The sequence below is a fragment of the Argiope bruennichi genome, chromosome 11 (assembly GCF_947563725.1).
Source record: "Argiope bruennichi chromosome 11, qqArgBrue1.1, whole genome shotgun sequence".
Lineage (NCBI taxonomy): Eukaryota > Metazoa > Arthropoda > Arachnida > Araneae > Araneidae > Argiope > Argiope bruennichi.
Window position 1 is genome coordinate 72,767,715 of NC_079161.1, and position 17,132 is coordinate 72,784,846.

Consider the following 17,132-nt stretch of genomic DNA (forward strand, 5'->3'; position numbering starts at 1 on the left):
TTACTATTATTCTAAAGATTCATAATTTATAAAATCTGTATTTTCTGTAAATTAATTTATTTGATAATGAGGAAAATAAAGATTTTTTTGAAAAAAAAAAAAATTGTTTCCATCTCAGTCTAGTGATCCTAAGAAATTTTCTTGCTGCAAATCTGCCATCGGCCCCTTATGCTAATACTTTCTTCTTCGGGGACCAATATCACCACCAATAGTCCTTTCATATTAATAGTAAAAAGATATTACTTTTTTAAAAAAATCATGAAAGTCATTTTCATTTAAGCATAATAGAACACGATTCAAATATAAATATCGGGTAAGAGTATGCTCTTATTTTTCAAAGCAATAAAAGAAAAGAAACTATTAATTTATGCTTAATATATCGCTGCTTATCACCTCTGTACTAAAACAATAGGCAATTATTTTTTCCCTCATGCTCTATGTATCCTGTTTATAACGTAAATTCATTGAAAGAGAATTCGGCGAGTTGAAAAGTTTGTTAAATATGTAAAATAATATATCTTTCATTGGATATGGTTGGCTTGTGTTTTCATTTCTGATTTCTCCTTTCTTAGTATCTCATATTCCATTTCTCATTGAAAAAGAATTTTTTCAAACCATTAGACCATTAAAATACACATTGGAGAATGAAATAATGCCAGTAATGTTGACTACATAAAGATATTCGTCGAAAGCATTCACCATCTATTAATAGCCTTCAAAGTTATTTTCCTTTTTCTCTAAAAGGTTTTAAGTAAGGGTTAATTGAAAGGTATGAACAGTTCAGGATTTTTCATAAATTGTCTTCGGCAATCAGAATATTAATTTAAAGTTTATATTGAAAATTCGATTTTGATTCTATAATTTTATTCAGAATTTATTTTACGATGGCATTGCATTCTCATTGTAGAATGTAAATTGTTTCCAATAATTTCGCATGCTCTTCTTTATATTCCATTTTTTATTGAAATGGAATATAAAGTATCCATTTCAATGAGTATCATTTGTATCATTGTATGTATCATTTGTTTGTGTATTATGTATTTGTTTGTGTATTTGTATTATGTATCATTTGTTTTACACTTTCTGCAATATATGCTTGCGCCTTTTCTTAAAAATTAACTATAATTCAACTATATTTCTAATTATCCATGGCAAAAATTGGAAGTTCTGTTAGCATTCAACTTCTCAGATTCAGTTTTATTGTTTGTTTTAAAATATTTACTAATAATTTCATAGAGTTGAACTTTGATATGCAGTGAGTGTTAAATGAACTTCTTTTTGCTGTTTCAAAGTTAACCAAGCATAACCATTTTCTATAAAATAAGCAAAGAGATTTCTTGTTCAGCAATAAATTTAAAAATAATCAATAGTTGTTTGAATGCTCCACAGTGTCAAAATAACTGAAAAATTCGTTATTTATTTGTCGAATATCAACATTTAATGATTAGATACCAGACAATATCTTTTTTAATTCAGGAATTAGAAAATATATTATCAAGGTATCTGCAGGATTTTGGACAAATCATTAGTTGATTAACTTTTTAACCAGATTGTTTTTGCTTTATACTTCTTTTTAGCAAAAAAAGAAGTTTTATTAGTTATTTATTTATAAATTTTTAACTCTTTTTTGGATTTCAGGAAATAAGGGTGACTATGCTGAGCCATACACGTGCATAGATTCAGTTACCACGAGACAGGTAAGAAAATGTTGAAAGAAGTTTCGATATATTGAAAAATTAACACATTTATTTCACAATATCAAAATATTAGTACACTCATTGAACTAGAAATAATGCTTTCATTATAGTTATAGTTAGTAAATGCTAAACATTCCTTTATTACATACTAGCCGCCTTTGGCGACCAGCCGGTTCGCCAATCTTAATGCTCGTTAAAATTTCAATAATTAAATATTTTATGTAATTCCTACTTTAATAGCTTCATCATCAAATATTTTAAAGCTTCAAATTTTGATAGTCATGTAATTCACTCATATTAATATAAAGTCCTTCAACCATAACATAATATGTATCTCTCTAATTTTCTGTTAGTTCCGGTAGAATTTATGCTTAAAATTAAAATGGAAATGACTAAACTGCAATTAATATAATATTTTTTACTGAAACAAAGCATTTTTTTAATAATATGATTACTGATAATAGAGTCACTGAGCGTTTAAACTTTATGGGCACTAAAGAATATCTTTCTTAAGTTATGTAATATCTCAAGAATTTGTCAACAAAATTTTCTCAGATTCATCATGAACAGATCGATTCATTAACAATGTTTTAGTTTAAATGCATCAAACTTTAAGAAAATAAAATGAATCGTTTAAAATAATCGGTCGAAAACAGGTTTAAAAAACTACTTTAAAAACGATGTACTTAAAACTATAAGCATATACAAAAAAAAATATATAACTAACATAAATACAATTTCATTACAAAAGCATGCAACTAACCTAAAAATAATTTAAATAATTGAAAACAGGTTAAAAAAATCTACTTAAAAAACGATGTACTTAAAACTATAAGCATATACAAAAAATATATAACTAACATAAATACAATTTACTTACAAAAGCATGCAACTAACCTAAAAATAATTGAAATCAACCGTTGATAACGGTTGTCATGGCAACATTCAGAATGCGCATGCGTGAATTTTCTTCGCCAGCTCTGGTAACGCAAATGCGTGAATTTTTCTACGTCAGTTGGGGTAATGCTATGCAGATTATACATTTTTAATTTCCTTTATTCTGTGTTATTTTAATTCAAAAGTACTTCAGAATGAATCTGAAACATGGATTAATTAACAATGTTTAATTTTAAATGCATAAAACATTAAGAAAATAAACAGAATCGTTTGAAATAATCCGCCGAAAAATGTTAACCCTAGCCTCATTTCTGTTGGGAGAAAAAAAAAATTGAAGTTGGCGGTGGGGAAAATGGAAGATTTTTTTTGGCGAAAAAGTTGGCGGTGGGGAAAATGGAAGATTTTTTTGGCGGGAAAGTTAGTTTTTAATTAATAATTAAAATTCTAATTAAAATTTCAAAAAAAGGGACCCCAGGTGCACATTCCCGACCTCTAAGGTATACATGTACCAAATTTGATAGCTGTATGTCAAATGACCTGGCTTGTAGAGCGCCAACACACACACACACATTGAGCTTTATTATAAGTATAGATATAGATTGAAATCAATAAAAGTTTATCAAAAAAATGCTATAGTGTTTACTACATTTTAAGGACAGGTACCAAGAAAACCGAGCTAAACTCGGCAGGTTTTGTTTTTTTTTTAATATTTATATACGAATCACATACTGATTACACAAGAATATTTTCAATCTTACCTACATATGAACTGGTCATTTAAATAAAAAAAAATCATGAATACACTTATTTTAGCAAGTTATTCGAAACAGTGCTATATTACAGGATTCATTATAAAGCTTATCTATGTGTAAAAAAAAAAGGCTTTTTGTGTGTAAAATTTCGTTTGTTAAGGAAAGACATCTATATAGATAAACCTAAAAATCGGAACTTTATATAAATATCAAATTTGATGCAAACCATTTGTGCCATTTCCGAAATACACAAAATAAATATATGTATATGAATTGCTCATTTAAATATATACAGTGTCTCACAAAAGTGATGGGACACTTGTGCTTTACAAAAGGAAACTGTAATAAAATAAATGAATAAACATGTACAAACAATTTTTGGGTGTGTTTCATATTTAAAGTTAGTAACAATTATTACATAACATACATTTTGTCAAAATATTAAAATATTAATTTAATAAAAATACAATTGTTTCGAACAGAGCAAAAAAGGGCTCACATAAGTGATGGGACACTTACTTTTCCATCAAATATTTATCCAAAAATTTTACTTCTTAAAAGGTTTTAATATTTTGTTGGATTTCCTTTTGCTTTTAAAACATGATTTAATCTTCTTGGGATGGATTCGACTCATTTTTTTATGATTTCTGGACTGATTTTATCTCATTCTTGTTGAAGCACCGATTTTAATTGTTGTTTTGAAGGAATGGTGTGTTTGCGAATTCTTGATTCTAATTCTTGCCAAATATTCTCTATGGGATTTAAGTCTGGAGATTGTGGTGGTGTTTTTATTATTTCAGGACAGTTATACAGCAGCCAGAGTCTAACGTTCAAAGCAGTGTGCTTGAGGTCATTGTCCTGTTAGAATTTAAAATCGTTATGAAGGTTCAGTTTTCGTGCTCAAGAATTCAAATTTTGCTTTAAAATGTCAATACACTTGTACTGATCCATTATACTGCCAATAAAAACAAGATTACCAACTCCAGCGGATCACATACACCCCCATACCATAACTCCTCCTCCACCATGTTTTACTGTTGGCACCAAGTTCTGTTTGCGAAATTCTTCCCTGCGTTTTCTCCGCACCAAGATTCTACCGTCAGAACCAAATATATTAAATTTACTCTCATCAGCAAATATAGCTTTATTCCAGTAATCAGAATTCTTATTTATGTTGGATTTCGCGAAAGCTAGCCTGAGTTTTCTATTCTTTTCACTTACGAAGAATTTTTTCCTGGATACTCTACCGTGATATCCAGCAGCTCTAATTACCCTTCTAATAGTCTCAGGATTAACAATTATTCCATATAATGCTTGTAAATCAGCAGCAACTTTAGGAGCACTCTTTCTTGGATTTTTTTTTAATATTTCGAACGATAATTCGCTTTATTCTATTGGATAGCTATAATGGTCGGCCAGGTCTTCTTTTATACTGAATAATATGATTCTTTTTTATCGTTTAATGATATTGAAAACTGTTGAATGACTCAAGTTAACTGTTTCAACAATTTTTCTAATAGATTTTCCACGTTCAATATGCAAATTAATAACTAATTTTAGAATTTCAGGCGAAGTTTCTTTTCGTTTAGCATTCATGGCTTCACAGAGCTAAAAAACACAAAAATTCCATAACAAACTGGAGAGAAATACTGCAGACCGTTTTATAAATTATTGCCAATTGCTTTTGAGTAAAAATAAAACCACCAAAATTATTTTTATTGCTCATTTTAGACGATTTTTGTTGCATATCTAATGGTGTCCCATCACTTATGTGAGCTATTTTTTGTTCCGTTCTAAACAATTGTATTTTTATTAAATTAATATTTTAATATTTTGACAAAATGTATGTTATGTAATAATTATTACTAAATTTAAGTATGAAACACACCCACAAAAAATTTGTACATGTTTTTTTAATTTATTTGATTACAATTTCCTTTTGTAAAGCACAAGTGTCCCATCACTTTTGTGAGACACTGTATCTTTATTTTGCATGCTTTCTAGAAAACTACCCGTTTTCTTAAGCTTCTGACTATAGCTTGCAGAGCATCTTAAATTTTTACAACTAAAATAATACTCCAAGCAATTTAGAATTCCATCGGCTTGTTTATTCTTTCAACACAACAACGTATCTTACAAACATTGTCAGATTCCAGGAGGTTTACAATTGATCATCAGCTATTATACAAAAAATAATATTAACAAAATATGTTTATCAAAGAAAAAATCGTTTGCTTTTACTTTTTAATGATATTTTAACAAAATAAAAATGATAGCAGTTATAAAATGTCTGAAAAAGAATCGTCTGCTAAATATCTATTAACAGATTCAGTTTAGGATATTTACCGAACACTTTAGAATGAGGAATTGGTTCTAAACACAATTTTTGATGCTAAGCATTTTCCCCTCTTTTGGAGAAAATTATTTATATTGCATTTCCTTTTCCAATAAAAGTATAAATTTAAATATTTATAAATAATTTGTTAAGGTTGTTATTTTGGTTGTTCGGACTTTTCAAGGCAATTATGTGTGTTGTGTAAATAATTGTCTTTGTATATTAGTATTCAACGGGTCCGAAATCAATGAGATGATTCTGGTCTCCACCCTTTTCCTTTTTCCTTTTTCATCGTGCTTTTTAAGAGAACTTTGTGTTAAATTTAAGTTTAGATATTAAACTAATATTTTGCTTTAATAATCAAAATTCCAAAATTTGGGATTTAAAATTCGGATTTACAAATTCACCGATGTGAATTTTTTTTTAAATTTCACAATTTTAAAAAGATTAATTGATTTTCATAAAATGAAAATAATTATAAGAAATTAAAAGGTAGCAATTATATTAAAAATACCATATAAAATTATATATTATATATTAAATATATATTTTGAGATACAAATAGATATATTTATACTCTATATAATAATTTCTAATATTGTTTACCATCTTTTTCATCAGCAGGCATCAGATGGGCTCTTTGCAACTATTAAACGTTGTCCCACTAGGCCAGTCTACATGTCAGGTTCGTACAATAAGGGTAAGCTCGGAATTTATAAAAGTAGTAGCATTCTTAAACTCTTGCCATTTTTTCATAGTAATTTAGGAAAACAAATTTGGTCTTTAGATAAAAGTAACTTGTCGGTATTCTTTTAAATATTTACCACAACAATTTTCAAAATATTTTTATAAATTATAAGTAGCATGCCTTATTAACACTTACAATAAAGTTTTCACAATATCCGAGTTAGAATTTTTGTATGAGCTAGAATAGTTTACATTATACATTATGCCGAATATTATTTCAGAAAATCTGCCATGAAGTATTTTTGTTGTTTCCACACTACCTCAGTAGAACTCGTTTTTATTTTAATTGTTTTCTGTTTTTAAATTTTAATCCACAATTCGTTTTTATGAAATATTGCGATCAGTTTTTTTTTCTCTAACCCACTACCAGATGGCGTTGCGCGCATGGATTTAATCGATTGATGGATAATTAAAGCTTGAAAACATCAAAAGGCATTGCCATTTAAAATTCACAAGTGTATAAAAATTTGAAATTAACTTATTAAACAGGGAATGAAAACCAATTACGTCTATGCATCCATGAAAGCAAGTTGAAAGAAAAGCAGGAATCCAGTATATAGTTGGGTGATGAAAAAGAACCGAAAGAATAATTTATCTCATTAAAACTGAACGGTTAATTTTTGCCTAATCTCAATCATTGCATTGTTATTTATAAACATTGATAAAGAACTCTCTGCCGTATAAACAAGAAATTTATATCAAATGAAACATCTGCATCGATTGCTATTGCATATGCATAATTCTCCATGTTTTGTTACGTTAAACAAGCAGTGAGTTACGCAATATTAATTTCTTCATGAGCATTGACACTTACATCAAAATTAAACATTGCGTATATTTTAAAGTATTCATTTAAATTAAATGCTTGGCCACACTCTTTAGTGAAAATGTTATTAAGATAAAGAACAAATAAGGAAAGAAAATATTTAAACACGGCATTATTGAAGGTATGCTACACTTATATAATTATTTATCATACAATATTATTCACAAAGAAGAAACAGAGCTTTTGCATGCTTTCTAGAAAATTACCCGTTTTTTTAAGCTTCAAACTATAGCTTGCAGAGCTTCTTAAAACTAAAATAATACTCGAAGCAATCTAGAATTCCATCGGCTTGTTTATTCTTTCAACATAACAGCATATCTTACAAGCATTGCTAGATTCCAAAAGGTTTACAATGGATCATCAGCTATTATACAAAAAATAAACGAAATAATATTAACAAAATATGTTTATCAAAGAAAAAAATCGTTTGTTTTTACTTTTTAATAATATTTTAATAAAATAAAAATAGTAGCAGTTATAAAATGTCTGAAAAGAAATCGTCTGCTAAATGTCTATTAACAGATTTAAATTATGATATTTACCGAACAAGAGTTCTCCCTTACATATAGACACTAATGAAAACTCGTTTAGTATTGCAATCCACATAGACTATGGCGCCACCTTCCCCAACGACCCAACATCACAATGGTGTAGCGGAAATAGTTCTGACATTCTATTGTCATGACAACAATGTAAATAATAAGCTGATCTTTCTTGACGAATATTATAAAATGCAAAACTACAATCCAACGATCCATTTTTATGTTCCTGTCCATGCAATTCTAAAATAGTATTATTATCAATTAATGTTCCATTATCACTTAAGTGATTCCCTTAAATACAAAAATTAATGGCAAGTCTGGAACATAAATTGATACTTAAAAAATAATGTAATCATATTCTTGTAATGCATCTATAATTTTGAAGGCTTATTTATATAACTTGTTAAGCATTTAGTAAGTTTAATGTTATTATCTATTATTAAATTACATTTACTCCGTTTTAGATCTTGCATTCGCTCATTATTAGTTTAAATCGAAGTCATTTTTTTGTTCCTGATATTTAAAAATTTACTACTTAGTTATCTAGATAATTTAACTAGAACAACTTTTCAACCCTTTTAGGAACCAACTCGTCTCAAGGAGGTAGCTTCGCATGTCATCCGGTAGGCAGCGCTCCCAATCAGAAGATTCCAAATTCGGAGAGTACCGAGCACCCTGATACCGCTGCCGACAAATGGAGCGGCAATACGCAATCCAACAGTAGTCACAAACCTGTGCGATGACATTCTTACATCAATCTATTCATCACTTCATCTTAAGTAATTTAAATGTCATCGAAATTTTTACATTCAGTGTGAATGTGTGAAAAGCCCTGCCAAAACCGAATTTTTATTCTAGTCAATCAAAATATGTAAAAAAAAAAATGAAATTGTTATTATAAATGTGTGTTTTTGTAATGTAGGCTTTTTTCTTTCTTTGTGTTTTGTGTACACACATATACAAATTACTGAAAATGAACATATTTGCTATCACTTACTCAAGTGTGTAATTTTCACCGTTTATTTAATGAGATTACTTTTGAATGCTTTCTAGAAAATTACCCGTTTTCTTAAGCTTCAAACTATAGCTTGCAGAATATCTTAAAACTAAAATAATACTCCAAGCAATTTAGAATTCCATCAGCTTGTTTATTCTTTCAACATAACAGCGTATATTACAAACACTGCCAGATTCCAGAAGGTTTACAATCGATCATCAGCTATTATACAAAAAAAAAAAAAACGAAATAATATTAACAAAATATGTTTATCAAAGAAAAAATCATTTGCTTTTACTTTTTAATAATATTTTAACAAAATAAAAATGGTAGCAGTTATAAAATGTTTGAAAAGGAGTCGTCTGCTAAATGTCTATTAACAGATTTAGATTATGATATTTACCGAACAATTACCCTCTTTTTTTTTTTTTTTTTTTTTGCTAGTTCTTAATTGTAGTAGAGAAGAGGTTGTCTAATTAGAAATGCAGATAGAAATCATAAACGATTTTTCGAAGAAACCAAAATATCACATCATTCAAAAATCACTTCATTTTGAATAACTTAAAATTCATCGGATTTTATTTATTTATTTATTTATTTTTGCATTCAATGCAGATGTGTGAAAAGCCATTCCAAAACCATTATTTAATTCTAGTCAATATTTAATTGAAAAATTATTATTACGAATGAATATTTTCTTGTAATCACTGCATTTTACTTCCGTTAATTTCTTTGCACTCAAACTCAAAGAATAGTAGACCTAATTAAGTGACTAAAATGTCATTAAAATTTATTTTAAGTTTGTTTTGAATGCTTCTTTAAATTATCGAATAAATAATTTTTCTTTATTGCATTCTTATTTAAGGATATTCCCCGTTCTAATTTTATAAAAAAACCTTGTCTCTAATATGACCTTGTTATAAAGGTCTTGTCTCTAGTATGACCTTGTCTATCTACATTTATGGGTTATATGTATATTTCATGCTTGAAATAATCATGGAAATATTAATTTCAAAATAATCATGGAATGTAGTTTTCTTAAGTTACATCTAAAAGTATTAAACATATCCTTAAAATCATCATTTGTCTTTTTTCATCAGCTTCCATATTTTTAAAATTATAAAAATTGCAGTAATGTTTTGCAAAACGACATTAATTGTCTTCTGAAATTTTGATTTCAGCATCTTTTTTTAAAATTAGTTAAAATTTCTGAAGATAGTACATTGTTCAATGGTAAATTCGAGTGATACGGATATGAAGTTTTGAAAAAGTTTATAAATGGCATTAAACATAACTCATACTCATGGAAATGGCGTGATATATGAGAAAATTTAAACATTCAGCTCTCAAAATATTTTCAATATAATTCATTAATTTATTCTATTGCACGCATCACAATAGAATAAATTAATGAATTATATTGAAAATATTTATAATCACTTTTTAAATATTAAGTATATTGTTTCGTTAACAGAAAATATATGTCATCTTCGGATTTGTCGACTCTATATCGATCTTTAAGCCAATCATTCTCCGTTCTTTAAAGTAAACAAATAAAATAAAAACTAAGCAGGAAGCCAAAGTGTTCTAGCAACTCAATAGATGGCATTAGTTGTCACAGACTCTTCCTCGTTTAAAGTTCTGGATTTATAAAGTTCATTGACAAGATTTAAATCGCAATGCTATCACAAGATTTAAAATGGCGTGAGTGCCTATTACTAAAAGAGCTGAGATAAAAAAAACATTAATAGCATTCAAATTATTTAATAATTAATTATGCAAAATAAGTAGGCAAAAGAATATAATGAATAAATTTAACAAATGTAAAAATATACACACATAGAAATACTGTAACTTAACTAAGCAAATTTATTTCAGTTATTCAAATATAAGGCGGTTTTAACTCTGAATTCTTGTTATCTTCGCCTGCTGGATGGATTAATTCAAAATTAAGTCATTGCAGTAATAATACCCATCGCATTAAACGTTCACTTATAATTATTAATTGGAGTAAAAGGAAATTTATTATGAGTTTTTTAAATTAGTCTTCGGCATTATTGCATTTATTATTAATTGCATGCCACAGGCAAACTTTAGGCTTAACCACATGCCATTGGTGAACATATGCCACAGAACAACGTTCATTTTAAAATATATATAAACTAAAATCACATTCTAATCATAAACTAAAAACCAAATCTTTCTCTTCTTTATTTTATATAATTAGATTTATTCAAGCTTTTAATCTTCATGTGAACAATTTCAAATTATGGATATGAAATAAATATAAAAGTTTTATCACTTTTTTGTTTCAAAAATGTCAATATGAACTGCTGATGTTAAAAACAATCAAATTTAGGGCTTGAAAATCACTTTTTAACCTCTAATATATTGCAGTTATCGAAACACTTTAAATACAAAAATGGTTCGTCTTAATGATTCGTAAATTTGGCTAATTTGATTTATTTTTCTATTTTCAATATTAAGGGAGTTTTTGCGAAATGAAAACTTTAAGCTCCTCTCAACACTCCACCCGCTTTTGAGCAAGATGGTCCATTTACAAACTCGTCCGAGATTTTTACATTTCTTACAACATATTCCAATCCGGTTAAAATCAAACAAAATCATTTATTATATTAAGATTATATGGGCGAAGCGTTATATGCATTGTATGTGTGTGTGTGTGTAAACGTATTCTAGCAGTTGTGTGGCCAAATAGAAAGAAACTAAGAAATATGTCAGTCTACATCAAGGCACAAGAGCAGAAGAGAGAAAAAATTTTCCCTTCAATTTATTTTTACTGTGAGATTTTGAATGGGTCTTCTTTGTCACATGTAAACTTAGGAAAAGGGATCTTAAATATCTTTAAAAGAATGTTAAACATTAGGGATTTTTATACTTTCTCTCAGAGCGGGAGAACCAGCTAGATTTTAAAATATCATTAGAACGATGGGGGAGTGCGTCAGAGCCCTTTGACACAAAATCCTACTCTACAGTGGTGTCCAAGTAAGGGTTAACATTTAAATATCTTAAATGTGATACCTAAGTTTCCATTACATTTGCATTAATATAGAAATCATTTTCAACAAAGATGTTATAAAATAAAAGAGTTATATTTGTAAAAATATTTTGTAAAGCTAAATAATCAACAATAATTACAAAATATTAAAAATTAAATGATATAATACTTAGAAGTATTCCAGCCATTATTCTGTAGAAACTCAGCTGACGAACTTAATTTGGGGAGTATAATCTATTCTATGGTATTGAGGTGGTAACTTCAAAAGCCAGATAACAACCTCCGGAAATGTGCGTGCACTTTTGTCTAGTGGCTTTGTTACGCGGCTCTGAACCCTAACGTAGTGAGTTCGAATCTCAACCTTGCACATTGATGACCCTGGTTCTGAACAACCGCTTCCTTCATTCAGCTGTAGCGGCTCCATCTACCGGCAGCAAAAGTTCACACGCGCTCGTCGTCGTCGCCCGCCAAACTCTTGGAGCGAAAACAACGTTGGTCGCTCGCCATAATGCCTCAGATTTCACCGACTCACTGGTGGGGGAGTACTGTGGTGGTAACTTCATAAGCCATCTAGGAGTGTACACTTTTGTCTAGTGGCTTTGTTATTCGGCTATGAATCCTAACGTTGCGAGTTCGAACCTAAAACTTGCACAGTATATTTCATTAAATTATTCTCACATTTTAAAAAATTCGACTTAACAAAATTACTTAATTAGTAATAAAATATTTAATTATTAAACAAAATATGAACGTCAGATTATTATACGCCATAATTATGATTTCAATTAAATGAAGTACCAATAAAGTTATGATTTCATATAAAGCATTTGGAAATAAAGATAATAAATGCAAGTATCAAAGATTTCATATAAAAACTTATGAATGAAAGTAATAAACGCAAGGTTCAAAATACTCTTATAAATAGCATTTGTTATTAAATAAATAGTATAAAAAATATTTGGATATTTGAAAACCAAACACTTGTGTTTGGGAAACGTGGGAGTATTCTGACACAAGAGACAGCAGAGGATAGCTTAAATACAATCACAGTAAGAAATTTCCCTTGAGTTATTTACTACCATATGCTTATTATCACATATCATTAGGAAATATTAGAACCTTGGGTTATTATTTTTTTCTTCATTTACAAGGTTTGTATGCACACTAAATAGGAAAGTATTCTGACACAATAGATAGCAGACGATAATTTAATTATAATCAGAGATGTAGAAAAATTTCCTATAAGGCGTTTACTACTTTTTCTGATTATCATGTGCCATCAATTTTATTTATTTATTTATACTTAATATAAAATCTTGAGGTTACGAAAATTTAATATGGTTGGGTGAATCATCTTTCTTGATTTTAATAGCATTGTGGTAAATTTCGAGTCCAACACATTTTAATGTTATGCAAAAATTTTTAGTAATAGATTTGTTAAAAAATGTAAGAAATTCACAATATTTTATACGAAACTTTAAAAGATCGTTTGCAATTGCCATTATAATTTAAATATGCAATCCAAAATTAAAGCAAGAATGCACAATATCAATTTTAAATTACCGTAAGGAATAATACTATTATCAACGAATTCACTTATAATCTTTCATTTGTTGAATCAAAACGTATGCTAGAAAGGGTTTTTTTAAAAAAAATTCTTGAGAACGTTCCCGGAAGGGCACCTCGAAAATAGGATGAGATGCTTCCGGAGGGTACACAAAAAAGGTGGGGGGGGGGGTCTGACACCTTCCATCGATGACGGGACATACTTCATTCGGGAAGGGTTGTACCGTGGCCGGTGATGGCCCTTAGGACTCAGCCACAATTCCCTCCAGTGTTGCTGATGCTGCGATCCGGTCACTCAGTTTTCTTTTTCCGTGTGCCTTCGGGCAGGGTGGAGAGTCAGTGATATGACTTAATTCTTGAGAATTCCCATCACTTGTTGATGAAGCAGAATCCAAAAAGACAGAAATTTTGGGCACTGTCTCTCTTCGTTTAACTCTTTTCGTTTTGTAATTATCTTGTCAAAGTACATTCGAACAACATTACAGACAGACTTCCTGTGAACGTATTTAGCACAAAATTTGATAGAAATGTACAAAATTGGAGTAAAGATCGCATACCGAATTTCATCGTTCTAGCTCAAAGCATTTTTAAGTTATCATTGTCAGAGACAGAGAGATGGACGGATATTTTCTAGAAACGTTTCTTCAAATTTAGAGAAGTCTTAAAAGCGTCAAAATCTCGAGTTCGAATTTGTTGACGATTACTATACTTTTTCTATACTACGTATACGAGAGAGTGAAAATATAAGTAGAATATTAATAAAGCTGTCGCTAAATTTGAATACGGAATTAAATACTTCATTATATGAAAAATTTATGCTATAATTTCTACCCACACAGTGCACAATACTTTAAAAGAGAATTCAAATGGAATATCCTTTTTGGTTTAAAAAGTAAACCGGATATGACATCTTGTGCTTGATTTGACGTTGCAGGTTTTTCTTTCGTCAACATTGACGTAACTCTGACGTAATTTATAGCTGAAATGTATTTGCGATGAACGCGCATGAGAGGATGTTAAAAAAACGAACTTTGAAACGATGATTAAATTAAGTCGTAGCTGAGTTGTCATTAAATCATTTATGAAGCCATTACATAACCTCTTTGCTTTGAATTCACCCTCAGACTCAGAAGTTCTGAATAAGTTTCCATTTGATTATTTAAAGCTTAATAATAATTTATGAAGCTCAATAATATCTACACGTTTTTCTATTTTCTCCTATACGTAGTATAAATTATAGCAATCGGCAAAAAATTCGAACTCCAAACTTCGACGAATCTTAGAACTTCCCGAGTTCGAAAAACACTTTTTTGGAAAAAATCCATCTTTCTGTCTGTGACAAAAATAACTCAAAAATGATATGAACCAGACAAATGAAATTTTGTATAGGTTTTTAAACTGAATTTTCAGATTTTTATTAAATTTTGAGTAAAATCTGTTCAGAGGAAGTCCGTCTGTCCGAATATAAATTAACACGATAATTACAAAACAGAGAGAGCTAGACAGATAAAATCCAGTGCACAGAATCAACCTAGACGCCTATCATATTTGGAGCCAAATCCAACAATGGGATGACTCCTTGTTGGTCTGTACATTCAGAAACCTGTCAAAGCAATAACTCAAAAACGTAATGACTTAAATATATCAAATTTGATTTGTGATTTTGTGACTACAAGTGCAGTTTTGTGTTAAACTTTTGTTCCAATCGGTTGTGGAAATTGTGTCTAAAACACAAAATCGATTTTCGGATACTATTAATGCTTGCCAAGGATTAATCGCCAAAGTGGGAATGAAAAATACAATAAAAATACTAAATTCAGGTAAAAAGTTAATATTTCGTAACTTTTGTGCACCAAGACCATGTAAAGCCTTCTTGGGTAGGCGATATAACTGAAATTAAATATACCCAAATTAAGCCAATATTCCTGACGAACCATCTAATCTCCAAAAGTGACAATTATTAATAACAGGTTAAAGTGATTAATAGATTTATCACATTGGTTGGGTAGTATTAATAATTACCATTCAAAATAATTAATCGGTTATTATTAATAATAACAGGTTAATCAACGTATATATATTTCCTGACTTTGGTAAACCTTTTAAATTGGCGCCTTTGACAATGCCACTAAGATATGCCTATAGTTCAAACTCGTATTTAAAAATCTTTCGCTTGTTCGCGCACGCGTCAGGAAGTGTTTATTTCGCCAAAATAGGGGTGAGAGGAAAGATGAAGGAAGAAGATAATTTTGAATAAGCTGCTAAATCGTTAATTACATGGAAAAAATATACAAGTTCAAAGGATAAAAAAAAATCTATAAATCTAAATTTGGAATGGAAAAAAATATCAATTTCAAATTTAGAGAGCTATATAATATACAAATCCCATCTTAAAATGAATATTTTTTTAATTTTAATGTTTGAAAGACTAAAAAAAAAACATTTGAACTCAATCTTGAAGTTTTTTTTTTTTATTCCAATTCTGTAAAAAGAAAAAAGCAATATTATTCAGTGTTGTTGTGACTTATTGCATTTTACAAGACCGCTGACAGTTATCTGCCCGCTATTTAAGCCGAATGAGCTTCACGTGTCTTTCCAGTAGCACCAACTGGGGCCAAGAGTACGACGTAGCAACTCACGCTTCACAGCCCTTTTTATGGAACGAACTTCATTCATTCACTCATCCACAGATCGTAATTTAGACCTGAATCAAAGAACGAGCACCCCTGATCCACTAACCCCAGTGTTATTACTCTCGACATGGCGGACTTTGCAACCACGACAGGTTTATACGTGCGCCAGTCACAGCACACACGGAAAGTCTTCGGCCGGCTGGGTTCGAACTCGCAACCTAAGAGATGCTAATCCAACGTCCTACCAACCAAGCTATCTTGGCCTTAGGCAGGTCAATTTTATTAGAGTACGAGAAAATTTTGGGGAGACCATTGTAGCTGTTTAACAGTTGCTGACAAAATATCGGTAAGATTGAATAACTGGAACTTTAGCTTTCAAACAATAATGCCATTTAATATTTAATGAAAATTATTAACCGAAATTAAGATTTTTTTCCTGCCATTTCAACTCATTGTAAATTTGGTATTGGCTGATTGCCGGTAGATTTTTAGTTCTTCGATACTTAAGATAAATTGAAAAAGAAACCATCTGGAGTGGTCTCTTCAAAACTTTCTCGTATACTCTCAAATAAATAAAACCGTTATTCCAATGAACGTCTTGCTTGGCAATGGTATAAAGTAGTTACGAAATATTAATCCTTCACGTGAATTTAACATTTTTACTGAATCTATCGTGTCGTCTTTGGCGATTTTTTTGGCGATTAATCTATGACATGCGGTTTAATCGCATACGAAAATCGGATTTGTGCTTTAGATACGTTTTTCTCAACGAATTGAAACAAAGATATGAGAAAAAAACTGTACTTGAAGTTACAATATCCCGTATCAAATTTGATATAAAATCATTGATTGTGTTTTTTAGGTTATTTGTTTCTGAAAATACAAATATATAGGCGATCAACCCTTTGTTGGATTTCGCTCAATGTTCAATAGGCGTCTATACTAAAGTTGTTAAATCTGTGTACTGAATTTTATCTCTCCAGCTCTCTTCGTTTTGTAATTATCGTACCAACTTATATTCAAACAGTCGAACAGACAGACTTCCTCTTAATAGATTTTGTCCAAAATTTGATAGAAATCCCATAATCTCGAGTTCGAATTTTTTGACCATTACAATACTT

The 17,132-nt window shown here is 29.6% G+C and overlaps 1 protein-coding gene across 4 annotated transcripts in view; it reads left to right on the forward strand.

The window, feature by feature from the left end:
* Positions 1 to 8,672, forward strand: part of LOC129957164 (cell adhesion molecule Dscam2-like) — a 759,520-nt gene extending 750,848 nt beyond the window's left edge. For 2 of the 4 annotated variants that reach the window (XM_056069342.1, XM_056069345.1), the window contains 3 exons: positions 1,639 to 1,697; positions 6,303 to 6,381; positions 8,379 to 8,672. In XM_056069342.1, coding sequence (XP_055925317.1) covers positions 1,639 to 1,697; positions 6,303 to 6,381; positions 8,379 to 8,539 — 299 coding nt within the window. In that variant the 3' untranslated portion in view covers positions 8,540 to 8,672. The remainder of the gene's footprint in view (positions 1 to 1,638; positions 1,698 to 6,302; positions 6,382 to 8,378) is intronic. The other 2 variants (XM_056069344.1, XM_056069343.1) reach the window with 2 other exon arrangements.
* The last annotated feature ends 8,460 nt before the right edge of the window (positions 8,673 to 17,132 follow it).